At 48.2% G+C, this 22,209-nt stretch overlaps 2 protein-coding genes across 2 annotated transcripts; one reads left to right on the top strand and one right to left on the bottom strand.

Moving 5' to 3' along the window:
• The first annotated feature begins 543 nt into the window (after positions 1 to 543).
• On the top strand, positions 544 to 9,072 carry ZXDC (ZXD family zinc finger C). The gene is made up of 10 exons (XM_065749729.1): positions 544 to 1,716; positions 2,316 to 2,468; positions 2,765 to 2,843; positions 2,957 to 3,087; positions 3,230 to 3,400; positions 3,696 to 4,381; positions 5,160 to 5,244; positions 6,794 to 6,966; positions 7,985 to 8,086; positions 8,666 to 9,072. The coding sequence occupies exons 1-10, from the start codon at positions 639 to 641 to the stop codon at positions 8,750 to 8,752; spliced, it is 2,745 nt and encodes a 914-aa protein (XP_065605801.1). The 5' UTR covers positions 544 to 638; the 3' UTR covers positions 8,753 to 9,072.
• A 2,090-nt stretch (positions 9,073 to 11,162) lies between these two features.
• Positions 11,163 to 20,998, bottom strand: CFAP100 (cilia and flagella associated protein 100; the record flags this gene model as incomplete). The annotated part of the gene is made up of 15 exons (XM_065749685.1): positions 11,163 to 11,439; positions 11,637 to 11,730; positions 12,777 to 12,979; positions 13,115 to 13,244; positions 14,039 to 14,190; positions 15,057 to 15,105; positions 15,875 to 16,010; positions 16,089 to 16,255; positions 16,454 to 16,534; positions 17,125 to 17,288; positions 17,848 to 17,915; positions 18,557 to 18,746; positions 19,728 to 19,834; positions 20,593 to 20,676; positions 20,872 to 20,998. Coding segments are annotated over 15 exons (1,920 nt in total), but the record flags the coding sequence as incomplete, so codon positions are not given.
• Between the last annotated feature and the right edge of the window lie 1,211 nt (positions 20,999 to 22,209).

Consider the following 22,209-nt stretch of genomic DNA (forward strand, 5'->3'; position numbering starts at 1 on the left):
GGCAGCACACACCTCTGCAGCGAGGCTGGGAGGACCGGCAGCAGCCACGAGCAGGGCTGTGACGGCAAGGGGGATCTGGGGGGGACTGAGGTCAGCTTGCACTGCAGAGAGGAGCTCGGTGCGTACAGCAGGGAGCAGCAGCACCCCGCGGCTCCGTGCTGCCGTCCCCGATGTGATGCAGGACAGCTCCGGGAAAACAGTTTGCCCGCAGCACCATCTACTGGGACCGCTCGAGGTCCCGCAGCCGCCGGAGCCCGGTTTGCACCGCAAGCGTGGTTAGTTTTAACTTCAGCTCGACAATGGAGAGCCAGAACAGAGAATAAAGAGCACTCGTCCACTGCCTGTCTCCGCTTTAGCCGGATCCGTAGGGATTCTGTTTGCCGGATTTCAACACAACCCCTCCACCAGACCTCCTCTCCTACCATCACAGCTCCGCACCCTCAAGCCCTCTGCTTTCCCCGCACCGCGCGGCCCGGAGCCGTCCCCTTTCCCCCGACCCCGCTCCGTCGTTCCGCACTCCGGGTTTCCCCGGCTCCTCCCGCTCCGCTCCGCCCGACGCCGTTCCGCGTTTCCCCGCGGGCCGCGCCAGGCCCCGCCCCCCGGCTCCGGTTTCAACCACTGCTACAGGGACCCCCAAGATGGAAACGCAGGGGCTGCCCGCCGCGGAGGCGGCCCGGGCCCGGCCCGACGCCCAACATGGCGGCCCCGCCGCCCCGCGCCGCCCCCCGCCTCCGCCCGCCTGGGACCCGGCGGCCTCCACCGCCGCCGCCGGCAGCAGCGCCGCGTCGGGCCTCTACGTGAGCTTCCCGGTGCTGCTGGTGGAGGAGAAGCCGGAGCCCGGCGCCGGCCCCGCGCTCAGCCCCGGCGCTCCGCCGGCGGAACCCCCGCCCGACGGCGACGGGCTGCTGCTCGTCCTCAACGTGGTGCGCGGCAACGCCGAGCCCGGCTCGGGCGGCGGGGAAGCGGGGCAAACCCAGCCCAGCCCTCCGCCTGAGGAAGGCCCCGGCTCCGCACCGCCGCTTCCTCCACCGCCGCCTCCTCCTCCGCCTCCTCCTCCTCCTCCTCCTCCTCCCCCGCCGCCCCGCGACGGCGATGGGGACGGCGGCGCGGAGGACGGCTCCTTCTCGGGGACCATCACCATCAACAACCAGAGCCTGGTGGTGCGCATCGAGAACGGCGTGCTGACGCTGGGGCCCGGCGCCGAGCACACCGCGGGCACCGAGCACACCGCGGGCACGGCCCCGCCGCCTCCGCCCTCCGCGGAGCCCCCTCCGGGCGTCCCGAGGCCGCGCTCCCCGCCGGCCTTCCCCTGCCCCGAGCCGCGCTGCGGGGAGGCCTTCCCCCGCAAGCAGCAGCTGCGGCTGCACCGCCTCACGGCGCACGGAGGGGACGACGGCCGCGGGTCTCCGGCTGCCGCGGCTCGGCCTTTCTGCTGCCCGGTGCCGGGCTGCGCCTGGTCCTTCGCCACGGCTTACAAGCTGCGGCGGCACCTGCACTCGCACGACAAACTGCGGCCCTTCGCCTGCGCCGCGCCCGGCTGCTCCAAGCGCTTCACCACCGTGTACAACCTGCGGGCACACAGCCGCGCCCACGAGCAGGAGGCGGCGCACAAATGCGAGGCGTGCGGACAACGCTTCCCCAGCGCCGCCCGCCTCGCCGCCCACAGCCGCCGCAGCCACCTGGAGCCCGAGCGCCCGTACCGCTGCGACTTCCCCGGTAAGCGCGGCCCGCGGGGTGCCCGTCCTCCCCGTCACGGCTTTCCCTGTAAGCTCTTTCCCCCGACTCTGCTCGCTGCTCGTCCCTTTGGAGCCTCCCCCCTCTCCCTGATGCTTTGCCTACACCAGCTTGGGGAGGTGTGGGATCTTGGGGTGCTGTTGGGACGCGGTGGTGGTGCCGCACGCCTGATGCTGCTTTGGTTGCCCGATTTGTCCGAGCGATTGTAATCCCTGAGAGCAACTCGGGGCTGTGCTGCTTGACTGTGTCCGGGTGGAGCGCTGAGGAGGGATGTTAGGAAAACTTCCTTCTCGCAGAGAGCGGTAATGCGTTGGCACAGCTGCCCACCACCGTCCCTGGAGGTGTTCGGGAGATGTGGCACTGAGGGACGTGGTTCTGGGGAGGGTGATGGATTGGATTTGATCTAAGAGGTCTTTCTCAACCTTAATGATGTCTAGGTAGCCCGCGTTGGTGGGGATTTGGACGAGATGATCTCTAGAGGTCCCTTCCAACCCCTTCAATTCTGTGGCCGTATGAAAGCATCCTTCCTAACTCGCTGGCCTACCAACCTGGTGCCCCGTTTGCTCCCTGTCTCTTCCCAGGCTGTGAAAGGACATTCATCACAGTGAGCGCGCTGTTCTCCCACAACCGGGCCCACTTCAGGGAGCAGGAGCAGTTCTCCTGCTCGTTCCCGGGCTGTAACAAGCAGTACGACAAAGCATGTCGGCTGAAAATTCACATGAGGAGCCACACAGGTACGCACGAGGGCAGCGTGTACCTGGGGAGGGCACACAGAGGGTGGGCAGCGAACGGTGGAGTTTGGTTTGCTGGGAGGGCTGGAAGACGTGGACGGGGGAGGGATGGTGTGGGCTGTTGGGAGTCAGCAAAAATATTTGAGAGGAGCAGGCGTCACCGCTTGTGTGTGATTTACCTGGGGTGGTGGTTGAGTCGTGTAGGCTTAAGATTGTTGAATTTAAGCAGCGTTGGGGTTCTCTTTATCTAATACCAGTGCTTGGTTTGCTCTTCTTAACGTGACCTTTCTTTGCTTAAGGTGAAAGGCCTTTTATCTGCGACTTCGAAGGCTGTGGTTGGTCTTTCACCAGCATGTCCAAGCTGCTGCGACACAAGAGGTAGTGCCTTCAGACTGTGCTCTCTGTTCTGAGTCACTTGCTGTTGGTTAGGTTTTCTTTTTCCTTCCTGTGGTCGAGCGGTGGATGCTGATGGTGATTCTCTTCCTTTGTAGGAAGCACGAAGACGACAGGAGGTTTACGTGCCCGGTAGAAGGCTGTGGGAAGTCCTTCACAAGAGCAGAGCACTTGAAAGGCCACAGCATCACCCACCTTGGTACAAAGCCTTTTGAGTGTCCAGTGGAAGGTACTGTTCATCTCTTGTGTTAAAACAGATGCTAGAGATCATCAGATTGTTCTGCAGCGCTGTTGTGATTTGTAAAGACACTGAGCCTGAACGTCAGGCTGAAACTAGGTGAGTCTTTGAAGCCATCTGTGTCTTCTTGCAGGCTGTTGTGCAAAGTTCTCAGCACGGAGTAGTCTGTACATTCACTCCAAGAAACACCTTCAGGACGTGGACTCACTGAAGACCCGCTGCCCTGTATCGAGCTGTAATAAGTTGTTCACTTCCAAGCACAGCATGAAGACGCACATGGTCAAACAGCACAACTTCAGCCCAGGTATGGGATGTGTTTCAAACTCTTTGAGGTGTGGTGTCTCTAAAAGTTTCTTCCTCTCGTCATTCATATTCTTTCACCCGTGATGTCTGATCAAAGCTCTGTTTTATAACCAACCCCTGTCTGAAAAGTTGAGTTTAGTGTGCTGTTGCTGTCGTTACCTTCATTGTGTTCCCTAAGAGCACGCAGTGCCCTACTGGATCGTTCTTACCTTTTCACCACTCCTCCTCTTGGTGACTCAGACCGTTTTCTTCTTTCTCCCAGCAATTAAAAATGTTCAAACTGCATTCTGTTGCAGATCTCCTAACGCAGCTCGAAGCGACCAGCTCCCTCACACCCAGCAGTGAGCTCACCAGCCCGGGACACAGCGACCTCAGCAACATAGACCTCGTTTCCCTCTTCTCCAACGTGTCCACCAACAACTCGGGGATCTCGACAGACATGGCGTTAGTGAACTCTGGAATTGTCACCATAGATGTTGCCTCAGTGGGCTCGACTCTCGGAGGAAACCTGCCTGTCAGTAGCAGTTCCTTAAGCCAGGCAGTTGACCCCTTGATACTGGTGGCCAGCAGTGATATGCCACAGGGCCTGGACAGTTCTCTCTTGCTGGGAACTGGGGCAACAGTTCTGCAGCAAAGCACTTTAAATTTGGATGATGTACAGACTGTCAATGCAGAAGCCTTGGGTTCACTAGCGTCGCTGTCAGTGAGGAATCCCGGTCAGGACGTGCACGGTTTGACATCCAGCAATAATTTAACAGTTGACACAGCCACTTTGACTCCTTCTAGCAGCCTTGGTGATACCAATGTGCCTGAGTTACTGACGCCAACTAAAATGGAACGGAATTTGCTTCCCAGCTCGGATGTTGTTGGTCAGCAAGAGGGCAGCAAAGTAGTGACTCAGTTTGTTTTCTCCAACCCTCCAGGAAGCTACAGCGCTCAGAAAGAAATGGATCTTAGCACAATGACTGGCAGCTCGTTTTTGGTACGCAGTAGCTATATTCATTTACCCTTAGATGACTGAGACACCCTGCACTTGGGGGTATCCACTGCTGCTCACACCCTGTAGGCAGGCCTTTCTCTTGGTTGCTGCAGGTGACGCGCTTCGGCTTCCTTTTGATGAAGGATGCAGGATGTTACGTTGAGCAGTGCGGTGTCAGAAGTAGCTGCAGAGTGGTGGAGTTCTCTTAAGAAAACTTGGAGTTCTGCTGGGGAGAGCGAGGGGAAAACTTTAAAGTAGGGGTTTTAGAAGGCAACTGTCCATTTACCTGAGGATGAAATGGGATTTACAAGAAAACCCAAGGCCGAGAAGATGCGGTATCTCGTGTTCCTTAGATACAGGGAAAGGTTTTGGGTTGGGAGAGTAACTGAAACGTTTTCTCCTCAGTCTTCATTCCCGTAGCTGTTTCAATACTCTTCCCTTTTTGCTTCATTATGTTGTTGGAGGCCTGTTTGTTTACAGCATGAAGTGTTCCTTCTGTTGCGATGTTTACCCTATTAAAATCTGACTGCTCATAATTATGGAGATAACTTCCTTTTGTGTTGAACTCCAGATATTAAATACAGGGAACTCGCTGCAACTAAGCAGAAGAGTATGGGGAACTAGAATTCAGTGTTTGCAATATAAGATAACCACAACTGGGAACTCATCAGTCTGGTTTCACTGTCTTGGCTTGTTCTTGCATTCAAAATCTTTGCCTTTCTTGGCTTTTTTTTTCTTCTTTTTTTTTCCCCTCTTTTTTTTTTTTTTCTTTTCAACTTAGGAGAGCAGTGGATCTGCAAGAACAGACTACAGAGCCATTCAGCTAGCCAAGAAGAGAAAACAAAAAGGGAATGGGAGCAGCACAGGTGAGAAGACATCATGTTAAATGCCCTAAACAGAATTGTATAAGGGATTGGCAATGAAATTGCAGCAGGTATCTGAGTATGCTTTTAAGTACCCCATCCATTTATTGGTGCTTAATGATGCACGTGGAGTGCACGTTAACTGTGGAACACCAAATTCATAGCAAGCTTGTAAAGAAATCTTGTGTGTGTGTTGTGTGGTTGTTACAAAGGTACCATCCCTCTGTCCCCTCATCTACTGATTTTGGGTATTAAAGCAAACAAAAAAAGGTTGTTTTGCTTTCCATTGTTTGTGTTTTTCATTCAAATCCAGATCAGCTGGATTTGCTTTGCTTCAATGTCTATGCAGAGTTAAGGAATTTATTTCCTATTTATTTCTTCGCTTCTGTAGAAATACTCAAACCTTTCTGTTACGTTGAAGCCTTGTAGAAAGCAGGCCACTGTTCCAGATGTGTTGCCCTTCTCTTAAGAAGTAAAAGCTGTCTGATGTGGATTCGTGGGGTGAGATGTGGTCCGTGGCTCACTTGGCTTGGGCACAAACTCAGCTGTTTGAACTACATCTGCCCCTTGGTGCTGTGGTGTGAAATCTGTTCTGTTTTTTATATATGGTTCAGTTCTTGCTGCCTCTTTTAACTGCTAGCTCTGTAGAAGGGAAGGTTTTTATTTTTAATAATAATAATTTTTAATTTTTAAGGTAAGTAGAGAGACTAATTCTGAATTGAGCACTGTGACACACTGTTCCTTCTATAATCTGTGCCCATTCATGTTGCCTGGTTCAGGGAGACATCACGCAGAAAGAGAGCTGCTTTAAGAAGCTTAGCTCTAACTGTGCTTGTGTCATGAAACACGTGCATGTGTCCAGTGTTGGCACGCTTGTTTGTACAGATATCTGTGCCAAATCTGCACCTGTTTCTATAACAGGCTCAGAAAGCTCCTGCTTCTTTCCTTACTCTGCTCTCCTGGTAGTCAACTTCTCACCAGCCTTAATGCCACAACGTGATTCTCGCAGTGACTGGAGGTCTTGGGTTTCTCATTACTTAAACTAGGCTGAATAAGCACCGCAGGGGGAAGTTTGTTTTTTAAAATGAACTTACCTGAGGCTTTTATTCCCTGTAGATTAAAAAAGCAGACAAACAGGTGACAGGGATTGTATCCATTACTCTGGTTTTTGATTAGCTCGCTGGCTTTCAGCTTGCGATGTGAAGGACAGGATGACACCGCTTCTTACATTTCCTTCTGGAAGTCGATGAGCTTCATTATGATTTATTATTGCTATCTTCTATTTGTGATTTGAAAGAATGATGTACGTAACTTCTCAAACAGCAAAATGAAAGATAGAAAATGCAGTTTCCTTGCTTGCAGTTTCCAGCTTGGTGGGCTGGTGGCTGTCTGGCCTTTCAGCTGTCAGGTGGTGCTTACTGTTCCAGGCATTTCCCACCTAGTGCCATTAGTGGCACAGGGTAAACGAGCTGAGTCAAATTGAAAAACAAGAGCAAGAAACTTCAGCAAGTTGCTTCTGACCATCTTTTATTTATTTACTTGTCTGTTTAAGGGACATCTGGCTCTGGTCAGAGGAAAAACAAGGGCGGTAAAGTAAGCCCCACCCATTTCTCATCATCTGCTCCTGGTGCTCGGCTGGGTGGCAACGCTGTCCTGCCAAACGGAGGGCTGACCATAAGGGATCCTGCCACGGGAGCACAGTATGTGCAAATTCAGCTGCTTCAGGTGAGAACTGAGTGGAGGAAACATACTCTCTCTGTTGCTCATCTGTAGAACAATTGAAACATCGTGCCCTCCTCTGGATGGGAACCTGAGATCTGCAGTGCGTACTCTGTTCATCAGGGCACTTGCCCACACTTTCATGGGAAGTTGATAAGAAAAGTGACTTCAGAGAGGTCTGGGAAAGCCTCAAAACAGAACTGGTTCAGTCATGCAACTGCTGGGACTAGAACCAATGGACTGTGGAAAGGGATAAGGCATTTTTATTTTGCTAGCTCTGATATTTTCAGTCCAGCCTGGATCGTATGGGTGCTGTAACTGCAGAGGGCACTGTGTTCATCTTCTTGGGCTGGACTTCTTCCTCCAGTCTCTCTCTTTGCTGACGGTGTGCCTGCTCTACTCCTCTCCCCTCTTTCCACTGAAAGTCTTACGTTGTCCCATCTCTTCCATATACAAGGGTCACAAAGAGTGATGTGAAAAGAATCCTGCAAAATGAAATTTCAGCTGAAACTTATTTTCCTCTTAACAGCTGGAATAAAGCTTAAGATTTCTTTGTCTAGAAGTACCCGATAATCTGTGTGGACTGGTGAGTGGAGTGTGTTGAGCAGTACATTTTTAGCCTGGTGCCTATCTGTGTAGTATCCAGAGAGAGAAGTTCATTCAGCTTTATTCCTTACAAGGTTTGGTACAGAAGAAGCAGTGGGGGAGAGTTCTTCCTCTCTGTCTGGTGGGTGTCTGTGTAACTTTTTCTGTTAAGTACCAGCTTCGTGCAGCATGGTAAAACTCGTAGCATGTTTCTGAGCCTTAAATTCAATGAAAGGTGAACTGTTTCTTCCCTTTTAGATCTGTCCAGTTTTCCAGCCTAACAGTAGGCTGTGTACTGAATGAGGTTTGAATGTGAGTGGCAGTGAGGACTTCTCCGTGTGGATCTAGGCATTATGCCAGTACAGTGCAGTGGCTTTATCAATGTAAGACTCTGAGGTTGAGTGGAATTTACTGTATTGTGCCATTTCTGCCTTCACAGGACGATCCCTCAGGAGAGGGAGATTTGCCCTTTCAGCTGAGCTCTCAGTCCTCCTCATCACATTCTCAGCTTACAGTGGATTTACCTGTTCACATACTTCAGGTACAGCATGTCAGAGCTGCTGGGTTTTATGGCCTCGCTTGAAGAGCAGATAGTTTATTCTGAACACTGTTGTTCTGCCTAATGGAAACGCTTTGTTTTCTGTTAGGAGTTCAGTTTCACTAGCAGGAAGCAGAGAAGTGCACTGCAGGGCTTACCTTGTGTGTGTTACTGACCTTTGGCACGTCACAGGTGGTTGTTTTTCTGCCTCTGTTAGTGGGTAATACGCATTCATTATTGGAGTGTCCCATCCTCGTTATCCTTATCCTATCCTGCAGGTATGAGCAGGTCAGGAGAGAGTATCAGAGCTGATAAGTCCATAACAGACTGAGGGAAAGGGAAGGGGAGGAGACAGAACCTTGATCCTAGATGTCAAAGAGGTGTCTATGTGGGAGTGGCAGTTAGATGAAGAAAACCAGAAGAGCAGTGTCTGAGTGGGTCTCCAAAGTCAGAAAGCTTTGGGGGACAATTCAGCCAACTCAGAGCGTTTCCCTGATCTTGGGTAAGCGTCAGGATGTTCTTACTGATCAGCATTAAGAGGTGAAAGCACTGAACTTGTCTGCTGTCTGTTTGCTTTAACAGGAGCCACACAATTCCACTGAAGACGATGCAGGTTCTGATAACTCTCAGTTCACTGGAAGCACAATAAACTTACAGGACCTGGAGTGACCGTTGTTAAGGACAGAAAATCAGGCAATCAATCACATCTCGGCAAAATGAGATAACTCTGAGGGTCTTTTTCTGAGGAAAGCAGGAGAACTAGGAGTACTGGACCATGGTTGTGCTAAAGACAGTTCCAGCTGAAAGGTTTTCTTAAGGTGTAAGTCCTCCTCGACGTGCCTGCGCAGTAAAACCCATCTGCCTGATGGTCACAGCCCGAGGCAGGCTGCTGTACAGTGTTGTTTCAGGGAGAAGAACCCGATTAAACTTCAAACTGAGGACCGCTTTCACGGGAAAGCAAGTGTTCTACAGCTAACAGAAATTGATGATCCTGCCTACGATAGCTCCAACTTCATTATTCCTAAGATTTACAGTTATTTCACACACACACACACGCACGTGCGCACACGTTGTTTTGGCAGAGAACTGGAATGAAGCTAATGCCCCACGGCAACGCAACGTTGGCAAGTTTTTGTTGTAGCAAGCTAGATTCTAAACGTTAGCTTAGCTGTGATTCAGTTGGTTGCTCATGTTGAGTTTCTCCTTTTCCTGGTTCCCCTGCCCCAAATAATCTGCTGAATTCTTCCAGCAAAACTGAAAGAGAAACGCAATAGAACTGTGCTCGGTGTGAGCGACGAGCTCCGACTCCAACAGTGCTTGGGAGAGGTTGGCCTCATCTCCATGCTCCCTTTCTTGGGGCGGATTTTGACCGTCACGTCAACGTAAGCACCTTGATCGTGTCGCCTACGAACTGCTGCCAAGTTGCTCGTAAACTGGCTGCTGCTTTCTTAGTTTTGTGTTTTATCTCCTTGTTTGAACGTTGTCAACACTTGTTCTTTACCCCTGTCCCAGAGTATCACACGCGCGTGGAGTTTCCGGCTGGCTTCCAGAAGATGCAGTTGGTAGAATTTCATGGGAGGGGGAAGAAGAGCTGTTAGTGAGGCCTGCCCCACTGGAGAACTGCAGTTTGTGCTGGAGGGTGGAGGAAGAGGTTGGATGTACTGAACTTTTCAGGACTGCAGACAACTTAAGTATAGTGTTGTACAGGGGGGAAAATAAAAGCACCCTTTGGTTACGTTTTAAGGTGGTAATTCAAAGGTTTCTCATGCTGGTTTACTGAATGCCTATAAGATGTCATATAGGACTTTGATAAAAGCGTGTGCTTAATGTTTTTTTCATTCTCAGTGGGGTGTGTGTATGCACGTATGTGTATATTTTTTGCAAAATAAGATGTTGTGCAGAAGAGCATTGTGATCTTTCTAATCTTGCACATATTTATTTATTTTACAGTTATATTGATGTTGAATTCACACAAAGTCATTCAGAATGGCTTTTACTTCCTGTGCCTTTTGAGCTATGTATGTGTCCAGAAAAATGCTTTTTTTTGGTTGATGACTGAACGGGGGAAGGAAATAAAGAGTTATACAGGTTACATTCAAGTTCAGATCCCAATTTCTAGACAGTATTTTATCCTCTGGTTGAACCAGTTTTATTTTTCTATCTTTTGTTTAACTATCTGAGCACTGAGGTCTCTCTGTTCCTTTCATCCAGAGTTTACAGCTCAAGTCCAGGGACTCTGGTTCCCCTCTCGGGTGGGGTTTCCAAACCAGACTGACTGGTGGGGGAAGATCTGCTGGATGGCTGTGACCACAGTGTTGAATCCTCTCCTGGGAGGTAGGGAGGTTGAGGAGGAGTCGTGCTGAAGGGACTGCTGATTCTTGCTCACCGTGCTGTGCGTGAAAGCTGAGACTCCTCGAGCTCCCAACGCCTGTGTTATTCTGTTCTCACGGACCATACCAGTTCTTAATCTAATACAGTGGCCAAGGAGCACTCCATCTTTTTATGGGACTTGCAACTTAATCTTTCTATTTCTGGAAGTGTACCTCACTCAGCTTTGTAAATGAATGTAAAGTGCTAACCTCTTCGGGGCCGACAATTGGATCACTTGGCTTGAAGTCCATTGCTGGCAATGGATGCCCGAAGAACTACTGGTGCAAAAGGGTTAATAAAGCTTTTTTTTTTTATGGCCTGTTTGTCACTGAGTATTGTTCTTTCTATGATTGCTCCTGAGTAACAGCCAGTGGCTTGGTTGCTGTAGAGCTTGTTTTTTTTCCTTGTATCTTCGCACTACTGGAGTCTGTCCTTCAGATTAAGGCAGAGGCTTCATTTTGTAGTTGTTCAGATTTGTGGTTGTAATAAATGTCTGGTCAGTACTTGTCTTAGTTGTGCTGTGGCAAAATTGTTACCCAGGACACTGGTCAGGTTTGTAGGGACAGAGCTATTTGTGTCAACAAGCAAAGGAGAAAGGCAACGTTGCTAGCAGGAGCTGAAGAAGCAAAACAAGAGTTTATTTATTTCCTTAGTTAAGAAAAACAATCAGTAAGTGGTTGCTGATGCTGGCTCCTTTCCTTTGGGTCTTGGGTAGGAGCAGTTTCACGGGACTAACGAGTTCCTGCACTGCAAGTAGCCCAGGCTCAGACTGTGGAGCTACAAAAACCTTTTCCTCGAGTGATACCAACCCCGTGCTGTCAAGTGAAATAATACAGGAATTCTTCCTCCTCCTGTTGTTCTTGGCTGTGCTTTTCCTTTTCCTTTTCCTTTTCCTTCTCCTTTTCCTCTTCCTTTTCCTTTTCTTTTTCTTTTTCCTTTTCCTTCCTGGCGGGTAGGCTGGAGCGGATCATCAGCCTTCTGCTGGTCTGCAGAGGAAGAGGCAGCACGTGTGTTTATAGAGCAGCACCCTGACCCACGCGTGCTGTAGGGATCCCTGGCTGCTGGGAGCCGTGCCCTCGCTGGCTGTTTTCCCTCCCCCCTTTGATGCCCGGTGTTGGGGTGCCCACCTTCCCTGAAGCAGCATCCAGAGCTGAGGTGTGTTCCTCTGCATCCCTGTGCTTACCCTTTTCTGTGCGATTGCCTGTGCTCTTTCCAGGGCCCGCTGCAACCTCTCTTCCCGCAGCTTCTTCTGCTGTTGTTGCTTTTCCTCTTTCATCCTTTTGAAGGGAGCAGAAAAAGGTGGTTGAAATCTGCACGGCTAAACAGACCTGATCTCGACCCATTCCTTGTCTGATGCTGTGAGACCACAGGGCTTTGGACGCAGATGATGCTGGGTTTTAAGTGCTCTTGGAAGGTTTCTGTTCTGCGTGTTTAGACTTTTGGAGGGAGGTTCAGTCAGATTCCTTCCCAGATTCTTATCCCCGGAGCAGGATAAGTGTGTCTCACTTCATTGAATCATGGAATCTTTTAAATTGGAAGGGACTCGTAGGGGCCATCAGTCCATCCCCCCCTGCAATTATCAGCTCCACCAGGTGCTCAGAGCCTGTCCAGCCTGACCTTGGCTGGAAGTGTCACATCCTTTCTACCATAAAGGTGAAGAAAGGCTCAGAAGTAGAAGGGAAATGTCACTTTGGCTTTACATTCTCTAACTACTTTTCTTGCAATGAGTCTGATTCTCCAGGAGATGGCTAAACACAGTCAGCTCCCCAGTTATATCTTTGCTGCTTGCAAGGGAACTTCCACGTGTGTAACTGAGCCGATCACAATGTCTAGGAACATAGATTTGTTGTGCTAATTGGCTCCTATTTTAATTAAAAAGCACAATTTAAACTACAGAGGTCTGTAGAAGAAATGTGAAAGCTGGCATTGCTCACAGGAGCCCTATGTACTTAAACAGAGGAGACATTTTGTGTTTGGTCAGTTCAAATAGTATTAATTCAATCTGCCTTCTTAAAACTACAGTTCTCACTGAGTTTGCACAGAAGATGTTCTCTTCTTTCAGATCTTGCCCTCCCGTTCAGGATTCAGGCACCTTCCCTGCCTGTCCTCATGCAGCTCTGGGCTGCTGCTTGCTGATAGGGAATTGCAAGCCCTATAGGAGTGTGAAGCTGTCAGAGGGCTAAATTGGGACGTGGAGGTCCCCTGGGCTTTCGGATGACTGTTAACGTTTCCTAGGCTGATCTGACAAAATTGTCTATTTCAGGGGCTTTGATCTTGATTGTCAGCAGTTTAAAATAGAGGCCCTGTTTCTAGGAGGTCTTACCTCATTCTCAGTTCTCTCTTTCTGGCTTTTTTGATCTCTGCTATCTTTGCTGGTGGAACTCTCTCCATGTTGTCCAGTAAATTGATGAGCTCTTTTTCTATCACCGCTAGCATCTCCTCCGTCTTCATGCCTTCCTTACTTTTCCCAGCGCAGTGACCGTAGACCTCCTGCACCTTTGTTGCCAAGCTCGCAAGCATATCATCCTGGAAAAAAGAGGAGATACGGTGAGATGCACCAGCTGGGTCCTGCCTGGTGCTTGGCCCCAGGATGGCGATGGCTGCTGGTAAGGAGCAGCTCATTGCTGTGCTATCCCTCTTTGCCATGACCTCAGGGGGTACCTGGACATCAGATTTGTGAGAGGAAAACTCCTCAACTCTGAGCTTCAGGTCTGCCATTCTCTCTTCCAATTTGGTGACAGTGGATCTCATGGTGAGCAAAGCCTCCTTCAGCTCTGCCTGCTCCTGATCCCTAGGCCAGAAGAGAAAACGTCCCTGTGCTGCTTCCACCCAGGTTGTCCCTGCTGCTGCCGGTAGGTGGAAGCATCACTACGCTCCATCTCCGGGCGACTCGCACCTCGGCTCGGAGAGCAGAGGGGGCTTGGGTTTTTCTGGGGTAGCATCACTGCGTGCTGGGGGGAGAAGGAGCACAGCTAAATAACGCTCTAGGTTTCGTGACGAGTCAGTGCGGGAAGCAGATTCCGTTTAAAAGCACTCACTCCAAATGAGAGGCACTTCAAAGGAGTACAGGTGTGTCTACCTGCCGTAGTAATACTATGATGCAATCGCACTTGGGTTTCTGCTGCCTTCCTCTACGGAGGGTTTGAGTCAAAACAGGTGCTGGCCTGGATCTCTGAGGACAAGCCTCGTTTCTGCCTTTGATCTTTTCTTAGGACAATTAAACCATCCTTCCTGGCTTACATAACCCCTGCAGAATGCTACACATGCATCTGCTCCCCAGCCTGTGCCTTCAGGGCTGCATACCGGGGTGTGAGTAGACTGCTTCTGGATAAGGAAAAAGGGTTTTATGATGAGGGCAGTGAGGCACTGGCACAGGCTGCCCAGTGAGGTGGTGGGTGCTTTGTTCCTGGAGACAGCCAAGGTCAGGCTGGGTGGGCTCTGAGCTCCTGATGGAGCTGTGGGTGTCCCTGTGCATTGCAGGGGTTGGACTGATGGCCTCTAGGGGTCCCTTCCAACTCAAAGGATTGTTTGAAAGTTGGGGCGTAGGGACCACCTACCCACCACTCACCACAGGACCACACTCACTTCTTTTTTTGCATGTTGGCAGAGGTTTGTTTGAGCTCACTCTTTTTTCTCTCGTTGTCGAGGTAATTGCAGAGGTAGGAGAAGTTCTGTTTCTCCATCTCCATAAGAACAGACAGAAGTTGTTGGGGGTCAGTAAAATACAGCTCGGGCTTCTGGAATGGAGAACATGCAATAACATTTTGCTCTCGTCTACACTGAGCTGCATAAGGGCTGGTCTGCAGCTTGGGTTGCCTGCTGTAGGTGCTGGGATGTTGCCTTGCAAACTGCACAGCATGCAGAGTGAGGATAATTAAAGATAAAATTAAAAATTGTGTTGTAAAGAAAAGAGATGGTTTGCTTCAGAAAAGCAGCGTTATTGCGAATTGAAAGGTGGAGAAGCAAAGGGCCTCGAGGTCTCACAAGGAGTGAATTGTAGGTCTCAGTTATGCGTGGGTGCTATTAATCACATATCTATAGATATGTCTACATATACATCAAGTATCTCCAAACATCTATAAATAACTGCACGTGTAGGGTTGCAGTAAGGGTACAAGCAAGGTAAGGGCCTCACTTGTACTCCTGACCCCAGCTGCTCTTTCTCTGCTCATGTAAACATAACCACATAAACCTGGAGCCTTTGTCCTTAGTTCATCTTTGTTCTGCTGCTTTGATTTGAGACTGGAAGAGGGTGCCCTAAAGCTTGCACGTGTTATTTAACAGCATCAGTCAGTCTTGAAAAAGGTATTCTTTTTCTATAAAAATGCTGCCTAAATAACATGTAAAATGAAAACTAATCTCAGCTCTTCCTCTCTTGGTCATATCTTGTTGCAGGATAGGGGAGCCTCAAAGTGATGGTAGGGTTTTGGAAAAAAAGGAGGAAAAGTAAACTTAGATACGTGAAATAACATCATGAATATTCCTAAACATATAAACATATGGTTATTGGCCTCAGTGACATCTCAACCCCACAGAAAATGAAGTGAGGGAAGTCCTGCATGCCACAGGACAAAGTTAAATACTTCAGAATAAGGCTACTGACCTCATCTTCATCCGAGCAGATTTCACTCTCTTGATCCTCTGATGAATTTCTGAAAAAAAGTATTTTGTGTTATCAGGCCTGTAGAAGAACAACAGCTCCGAGGAGACCCTGGTAATACCCCGTGAGCATGGCAAGCAGCCAGTGCTGACACCTGCAAGCAGCCACTGGCTCCGGCTGCAGGCAGCTGGCCATTTCTTTAGGGACTGTTTGTTGCTGAATAGCCCCTGGGGCATCCACAAGTTTGGTCCCTCTTGTCTGTGGGCTGTCCAGGGGTTGATAGGAGCTGTCTCCATGCGGCAGCAGCCCGGTAATGGCAGCAGGTTTGTGTGAGGGGTGGCCCTGCCTATGGTATGGATGCCTCTTACTGCCTGGGGCCTGTTAGTGAAATTAGATGGCGAATACAACGTCTACTATGTCCTTGGACCTCCACTGATGACTGAACAGGTGACTGTGGCCAACAGCTGGAACCAGTAACTCAGCCACAACCAGGGCGCAGAGAAGCTTTGCTCCAGGACAGTGCCCAGCTTCTACCTTGAGGCCCAGACTCACGGGGCAGGACCTCAGTGGAGGATTTGAGGATGGAGCTCTGTGGGGGTAGGAACAACTTGCACATCTGGTGGACTGGGACATCCGATGTGTTGTTTTGCTCCAGTAAGACCCAGATCTAGAAATGCTCAGAGCAAACAAGGAGTAGGCTTCCTCTCTACCGAGCTCCCAAGCAGTGGAGTGCTCTCTGTATTATTGAAGTCTGTTGTGGGTTGTTTTTTTTTTTTTATATATATTTTGTTTTATTTGGTTTGGTTTGGTCAAGTACTTACAGATTTTCTGTTGTGCGGAGGCTTTTATGCTGTGGTCTTTTCCTACATGATACACTTGAGTTCAAATTTTCTCTAGACAGCGGAGAACTTGGCTCATCTGCAGCACTCACGTTCATCCTGACGGTCAGACCCTTGCCTGGACACAAGGGGAGATGGACACTTGGAGCACGGGGCTGTCCCAGAGAGGAGTGAACAGCTATGCCATGGCACTTACCCTTCTTTGCAGGGGAGGCACTTTCTTTGTCATCTTTGGATGCTGTTTTTAACTGCTTTACACGTTTTTTTTCATATTCCTCCTGCCATTCTTTTGGAGATATCTCATAGAGGAAGTCTCTGTACCTCTTGTACTCTTGCAGCTTATCCTCAAACATGGCTATATCACTGGGGTGGGAAAAGTGAGCAGTTTGTTAGCAGGGAGGAAAGCCCCTGTTTGAACAGGTTCTTCCTAGCTCTTGACAGTCGGCTACACCCAGAGAAGGGGCAGGGAGCTCATGTCCTCATGGATACAGAGATAAATGTGAACCTCTCTGCATTGTAGGGGCTGGTAAAGGCTAGGCAGGGATAGCGTGCGATTTTTACCTTTGGAGGCTCATTATTTGGGAGCCAATGGCCTCGATCTCTGTTATTTTCTTTGCTTTCTCTTCAGATTCTTTTTCAGCACTGGAGAAAAAAGCAGCAACATGAGCCAGTTTAGCCATAAGCAGGTGGTGAGCTGAGATGCACGTAACGCAGACAAAAAGATGAGGAGGAACCCTAGAAACCTTTTTCTTGTAGGTAAAGACAGTGACGTTTGTCTACTGCCTGAAGGCCCGGCCTTGGCAAAGGGAGCATGGGGTCCCAGCAGCACTTCCAGGCCAGGGTGCTTCTAAGCAGCAGTTGCTGCTCTGCCTTTGTGTAATGGGCCAACGTGCCCAGCTTGCTTTGCTTAGGGGACTGTTCCTTCTGTGATGGGGTTAGGAAGAAAAATCTGCCTGTTTTAAGTGTTGTGAGAAGTGGTGGGAACAATGTTGGATTCTTTACTGCAGATAAATTGAAGGCTTCAGTAAGGAGGGGATTCACCAGCTACTGGTTCCTCCCTTTCTTTCATTGAACGTGTGGAGAATGCTACCAGGACTGTAACTCTGGGAAAGCCCAGACACGGGGAATCTGAGATTGGGTATGAGCCAAAACCCTCTGGGGAATGTCAAGCAATAAACCTCCTTTGTCCAATGCAAAAGAGTTACACGGATGGTTCCCTCAACTTCCATTACATTTTCTGGGCTTGAATTGTGCTTCTATGGTTCTCCTTCAGAAACTCATCAAACATGGCAATATCCTTCTCCAGGTTATATTTAGCCTTTTCCAGTTTTCTTTCCTCTTTCTTTGCTATGTTCTCCATCTTCTCAATCTTTTCTCTCTTCACTGCAATGGCATACTGGAATGAACCCAAAAGATAACACTGTCACTGGTTGATACTAAAGGTGTGTTGGTTTGGCTTTGTTCTTGCCTAAATTACTGCCTTATAGATGTTGGCAGAGGGTAATGATTCCAGGACACGTCTTAGTGCAAGCTAGCTACACAGATGTTTCAGAAATAACACAACAAAGCAGTGACAAAGGTGATTCAGCAGTGCTGTAGCACAACAATAGAGATGAATAATGGGGATATTCCAACATTATTTTGATTTCATAATGGCTCTCAGGGATAAACAGTATGAGTAGAGCAAAAGCCAAAAGGTCAATGTATGTGTGCGTTTTGTAAATTAAGGGGGGAATAATTGGATGGCTGCCACTGGGTGATGTGAATGACCTGTTTCACTTCTTAGGGGACTGATGGTCTATAGGTTGCAAGTGTCCTTAATGCAGGGCTTGGACAATCAGTTAATGAGGTCTGATGTCACCTCTAGGCAATGGGTCTCATGAAAACAAACCCAAGGCAACACTGAAGGATAATTAAATGAGCAGAGAGTAACATTCTTAAAAGAAACCAAGTACCTCAAGTAAAAATACTTCTCTTCTGTTATTTATGTAGTCACGAAAAGTCCCTTTTTCTAATGGATAATCTGAAATGAAGACAAAAAAATGGATCAGACTATAGGGAGAAATACGGTCGTGCAAAGAGCAGTGAGTATGGCAGCAGCTGTAAGCATGGAGGCGGTTGGCATGGAAGCTAGTGAAACTGACTATTACCATTTTGACATTGGTTTGGATTGGTTTCAAATGGATTTTCTGTAAAAACAGGTAGAATGGAGTGGAGAATCTTGTCCTCACAAAGATCAAATTTGGCTCTCTAGACATTAGTGGCAAAGCTACTCCTCTGTCAGAGGCAGAATACCATAGGCTCATATCCACTAAAATCCAGCTCTAGGGCAGCTTAGTAAAAACATCCCCATGACACAAGGTCCTGCAAACTCTCAGCTTACTTTCTACACTACCTCCCAGGGCTCCCAGCTATTGTGAAAGCCACAGGGGATGCTGGAACCCAGGCTGCCGTGGTGGTGTGACATCTGCAAATGTAAAGGTGTGAGATAGACACAGCCCAGCCATACGCGGGCTGTCAAGGTGAAGCAAACAACTACTGTGCTTACGAGAGCACACCAAGGTCAGCTGGAGCTAACTGCCACTCCCATCCCCTTTTTCAGTTTTAATTTAGGCTTCTCTCCAGCTGAGCAGCACTGCTACAAAGGCAGCAACCATTCTCTACCTTTTTTAATGGGCATCTTCCCTGAAAGACACTCCTGAGGAGCTTTCAGTCTCTCTTCATCTGTTGCCTCTTTTATGCTTTTTTCCTCTTCCTTTTGCAAAGCTTTCCTGAGCTCTTTATCCTTTGCCTTGATTTCAGCAGAGCAAGTCATTTTCTCATGAAGCTTCATGGTCTTCATCCTTTCACGTTTCTGCAAGAAGTCAGTTATGTGGACAAATTGATAATCTGTTTTGTCTGCTGTGTTTTTTTTTTAGTGACATCAAGTGGTTATTCACAGTCTAGAAATTTGCAGCTACCCTGCTGATGTAAACCCTCAAGTCTGGGATGAGAGGGTCTCTTGAGACCCACTCCAGAGCTCTCTGGACGGTGAAACGTTGCTCACATTCAGTGTTCAGGTGGGCTGAGGTGTGTAATTCATCACCCTCTGCATGGGTTAGGCTGAGGACATCCATCGCTCAGCAGACATCCTCGGAGGCCTTCCTGCTAAGCCCTTCCCTGTACTTACATAGTGACCTTGAGCCCAAGCTAAAATCAGATTATCAGTCAGCTGAGGAGGCTTGCCTAAGCTTGTTTGGAGGCTTCCCCTTGTGATTTAGTAACAAAGACCTCTTGCTTTCACATCACTTCTTGGCTTCTGCAACTGCATCAGCACTTAGACCTCTCTGAGACACCATAACCTCTCTGTGACTTCCCACTGCGTCTGGATCACATGCCCCAGGGAAAATCCTCAGTGCAAATAAGGAAGGAAGAGACATTCCAGAGATTCAGCTCTCTGGTGGGTTGCAATTCCTTGTTTGATGGAGGGAAACTTAAATCATGAAACCCATGTGTTCCTTCTTCCTAGGCCTGTTGAACTGGAAAGAAAGAGGCCTTGCACCAAAACTTTCTGTGGATAATCAACACTAGCAGCACTAGCAAGCATCTCCTCCAGGAGCTGGAGAGAGTGGCAAACCTAGCAACTAGCAGGTCTGTGCTCACACTGCTCTCTGTAAGGTTCATCTCACATCATGGATCTCAGTGAACCTGTAGCTGACAAGAGGGAATCTGAGCTGGACTTAGCAGGTATTGTTTTTCTCACGCAGTAAAACTTGGCCTGATTTTATGCTGGTTGGTTGCCTGCCCTAGTGGGCTCCTTATGTACATACATATGTAAAGCATCATGTATACATACTGCCTTGGCCTTTTTTCTTTCCTTGTTCCTTAGTGTGAAAATATCGATGTCTGGAGGAACTGTAAATGGATTTTTCCATTTCCATTCTTCATTCTCTTCTGGCAATTCTGCAAGAAGTGGACAAAAATGTAGAAGATGCGAAGCAAAATGTCAGGGACTCTGATCTGCTGCATTGTGGCAACACATCTCTTGAGTTGGCTTCTGGTTGACTGCTTACTTTAATGTTTAATGCTAGCATTTAACAAACTTCGTCCAAGATTAGAAGCTCCAGTATGCTAAATACCAACTGGGTTTCCTCCATCTCTTGTTACTGTCAGGCACACTGTCCTCTCAGGAGAGGCAATGGGGTGAGTATAAGACATAAGTAATACAGGCATAAGATCTCAGTCAGTTAGTTGTCAAAACCTGACAACAGTTAATTTGTAAAATAGGAAAACTTTAGTCAGGCCTGAGTCTGGAGAGCAGAACATTGTTCGCCTCTGTGCAAGGAGGTGCTTGGCTTCATGATTTCATGAAAATCAACTTTGATAGATGCTCAAGCTCAAATTAGGATCTGAGAGATCAAGCAAAAATGGAGTAAAGACCTCCGATCTTGGCTGTGCTAGGAGATCTTTCAGAGAGAACATTAATTCCTTTGCCCTTCTCAGGATCTGTTGATGGCAGAGCCAAGACCCGCATTCCCTTGCATTCTCTCTTCCCATATCCTAACCTCACTGACTGAAGTCTTTGCTCGCTGTTTTTCTCAGGCAGGACATTTACTGAAGCTTTTGAGAGCCTGTCTTATCTGATCATGGGCAGAAGAGTATGAACACAGACCTCTCCTTTGACCAAAGAATGGAAAGCTGCTGGAGCATCGTGACCTTACCTGGCAAAAAGTTGGTTTCCATTCTGGGTTTAGAAGAGGGACTCTCACAGACCGAATCTTCATACACAGATGACATCGTTGACGCTGGCCCAAAGAAAACCATAAACAAATTAATCAACTAGAACTTGCCAGTGACTGATGCAGTGAGGTTTTACAGTGGTGATGAGCCTGGGGACTTTTTGGATCTTAACCACTGAGATCCTGTTCTAATCCAAACCCGTGCTTTTCTCTGCACACTCATGGTTCACAAGCAATAGTTTTACTCCCTGAAGCTCTTACCAGAAGTTGTTCCTTCACTGTAAGTGCTGTGGGTTTTTTGTGACAATGCTGAATGATTGCTGGACTGCACAGATGTGCTGTAGGAAGTTTGGTCGCCTTCAGTTTTAGGCTGGCAAAGCGACGAAGGTTAGTTTCTTGTTTCCATGAATTCAGTCTCTTTTGTAGTCTTTGCTGCAGGTCCAAGGGGAAAAGGCGTAATTGTAATGATCTCACTCGCAGAGAACAGATAGATCATTGTTACAGTTATCCTAGAATCAAAAATAAATGCAGAAAGCAGAGTCCAGTGAGGTACTGGTTCAATTGGTGTAATTCGGCTGCTGTATTCCTGATCCACACAACTATAAGCACAGCAGAAAATATCCTCTTCCGCTTGAGCTAGTTTGGAGGCTATTTTAAAGCATCATTATTTATTCTGAACAGCCTCCAGTTTTTATGTATTTTGAGCTAAACTCTTCTGGCCTAATTTCCCTGTATGTCCTTGGTGCATTGTGTTTCCTATTGGCTGTGTTTCTGCAGCTGCCTAATTAGTGTCTTATTCTTCAGAGGTGTCAGACTTTCAGTGCTGAAGAGATGCAGTCTGAGGTGGAATTAAAGCAGTTTACAATGCGACCCAATGTTTTCTCTCTCCTTATCTGTTCTCTCTCCAGAAGCCTTCCCAAAAACAGTGTTTGATGAATACACTTGGTGAAATACGTGGGGTGGTTGTAGCAAACACCTGAGTGTTTGGCACTCTTAGAGCACACTTTGACTTCTGGAACCAAAAGAAAAACCATAAAACCTTATTATCTCATAAAAACCTTATTGTTCCTATTTCTGCTGCAGGGGATAGGACTGGGGGGTAGGACTAGACAGAGGACACTGGCAGGTAGGAAATAATCTGTCAGTGAAGCTCACTGCAATCAAAAGCGCTTTATATTTCATTTAGCAAAGGACACAGAGCCATTTGTACAATCAGCTTATAAATGTTCACTTTATGAAGACGTTCTTGGTTTGAGATTGTTGATTTTTTTTTCTAATAGCTTGTTTGCACAGCACTCTGGAAACAATTCCAAAAGCTGCAGAAGCTCTAGCTGTGCTAATTACAATTATTGCACTCTATAATGCAAATAGAAACTGCTTTGTCGCTGGAATCGTTTGGCATATGTATCTCACTGCCTCTTACCTTCTTACACTTCAGTAGCTACGTGTCAGCGTCCAGCAGAACGGGAATCAGATAAGGCATTCAGGGGTTTAATCTACAGCAGCAGTCATTCAATGATTTTTCCCTTTCATCAAGCTGCTGGGCAGAAGACAAAAACAGACAAAAACTCAAAATGACTGTGCCCGAGGACTCCACGC

The sequence above is a fragment of the Cyrtonyx montezumae genome, unplaced genomic scaffold (assembly GCF_038088225.1).
Source record: "Cyrtonyx montezumae isolate F1298 unplaced genomic scaffold, pur_monq_1.0 scaffold_6, whole genome shotgun sequence".
NCBI classification, from domain to species: Eukaryota; Metazoa; Chordata; class Aves; order Galliformes; family Odontophoridae; genus Cyrtonyx; species Cyrtonyx montezumae.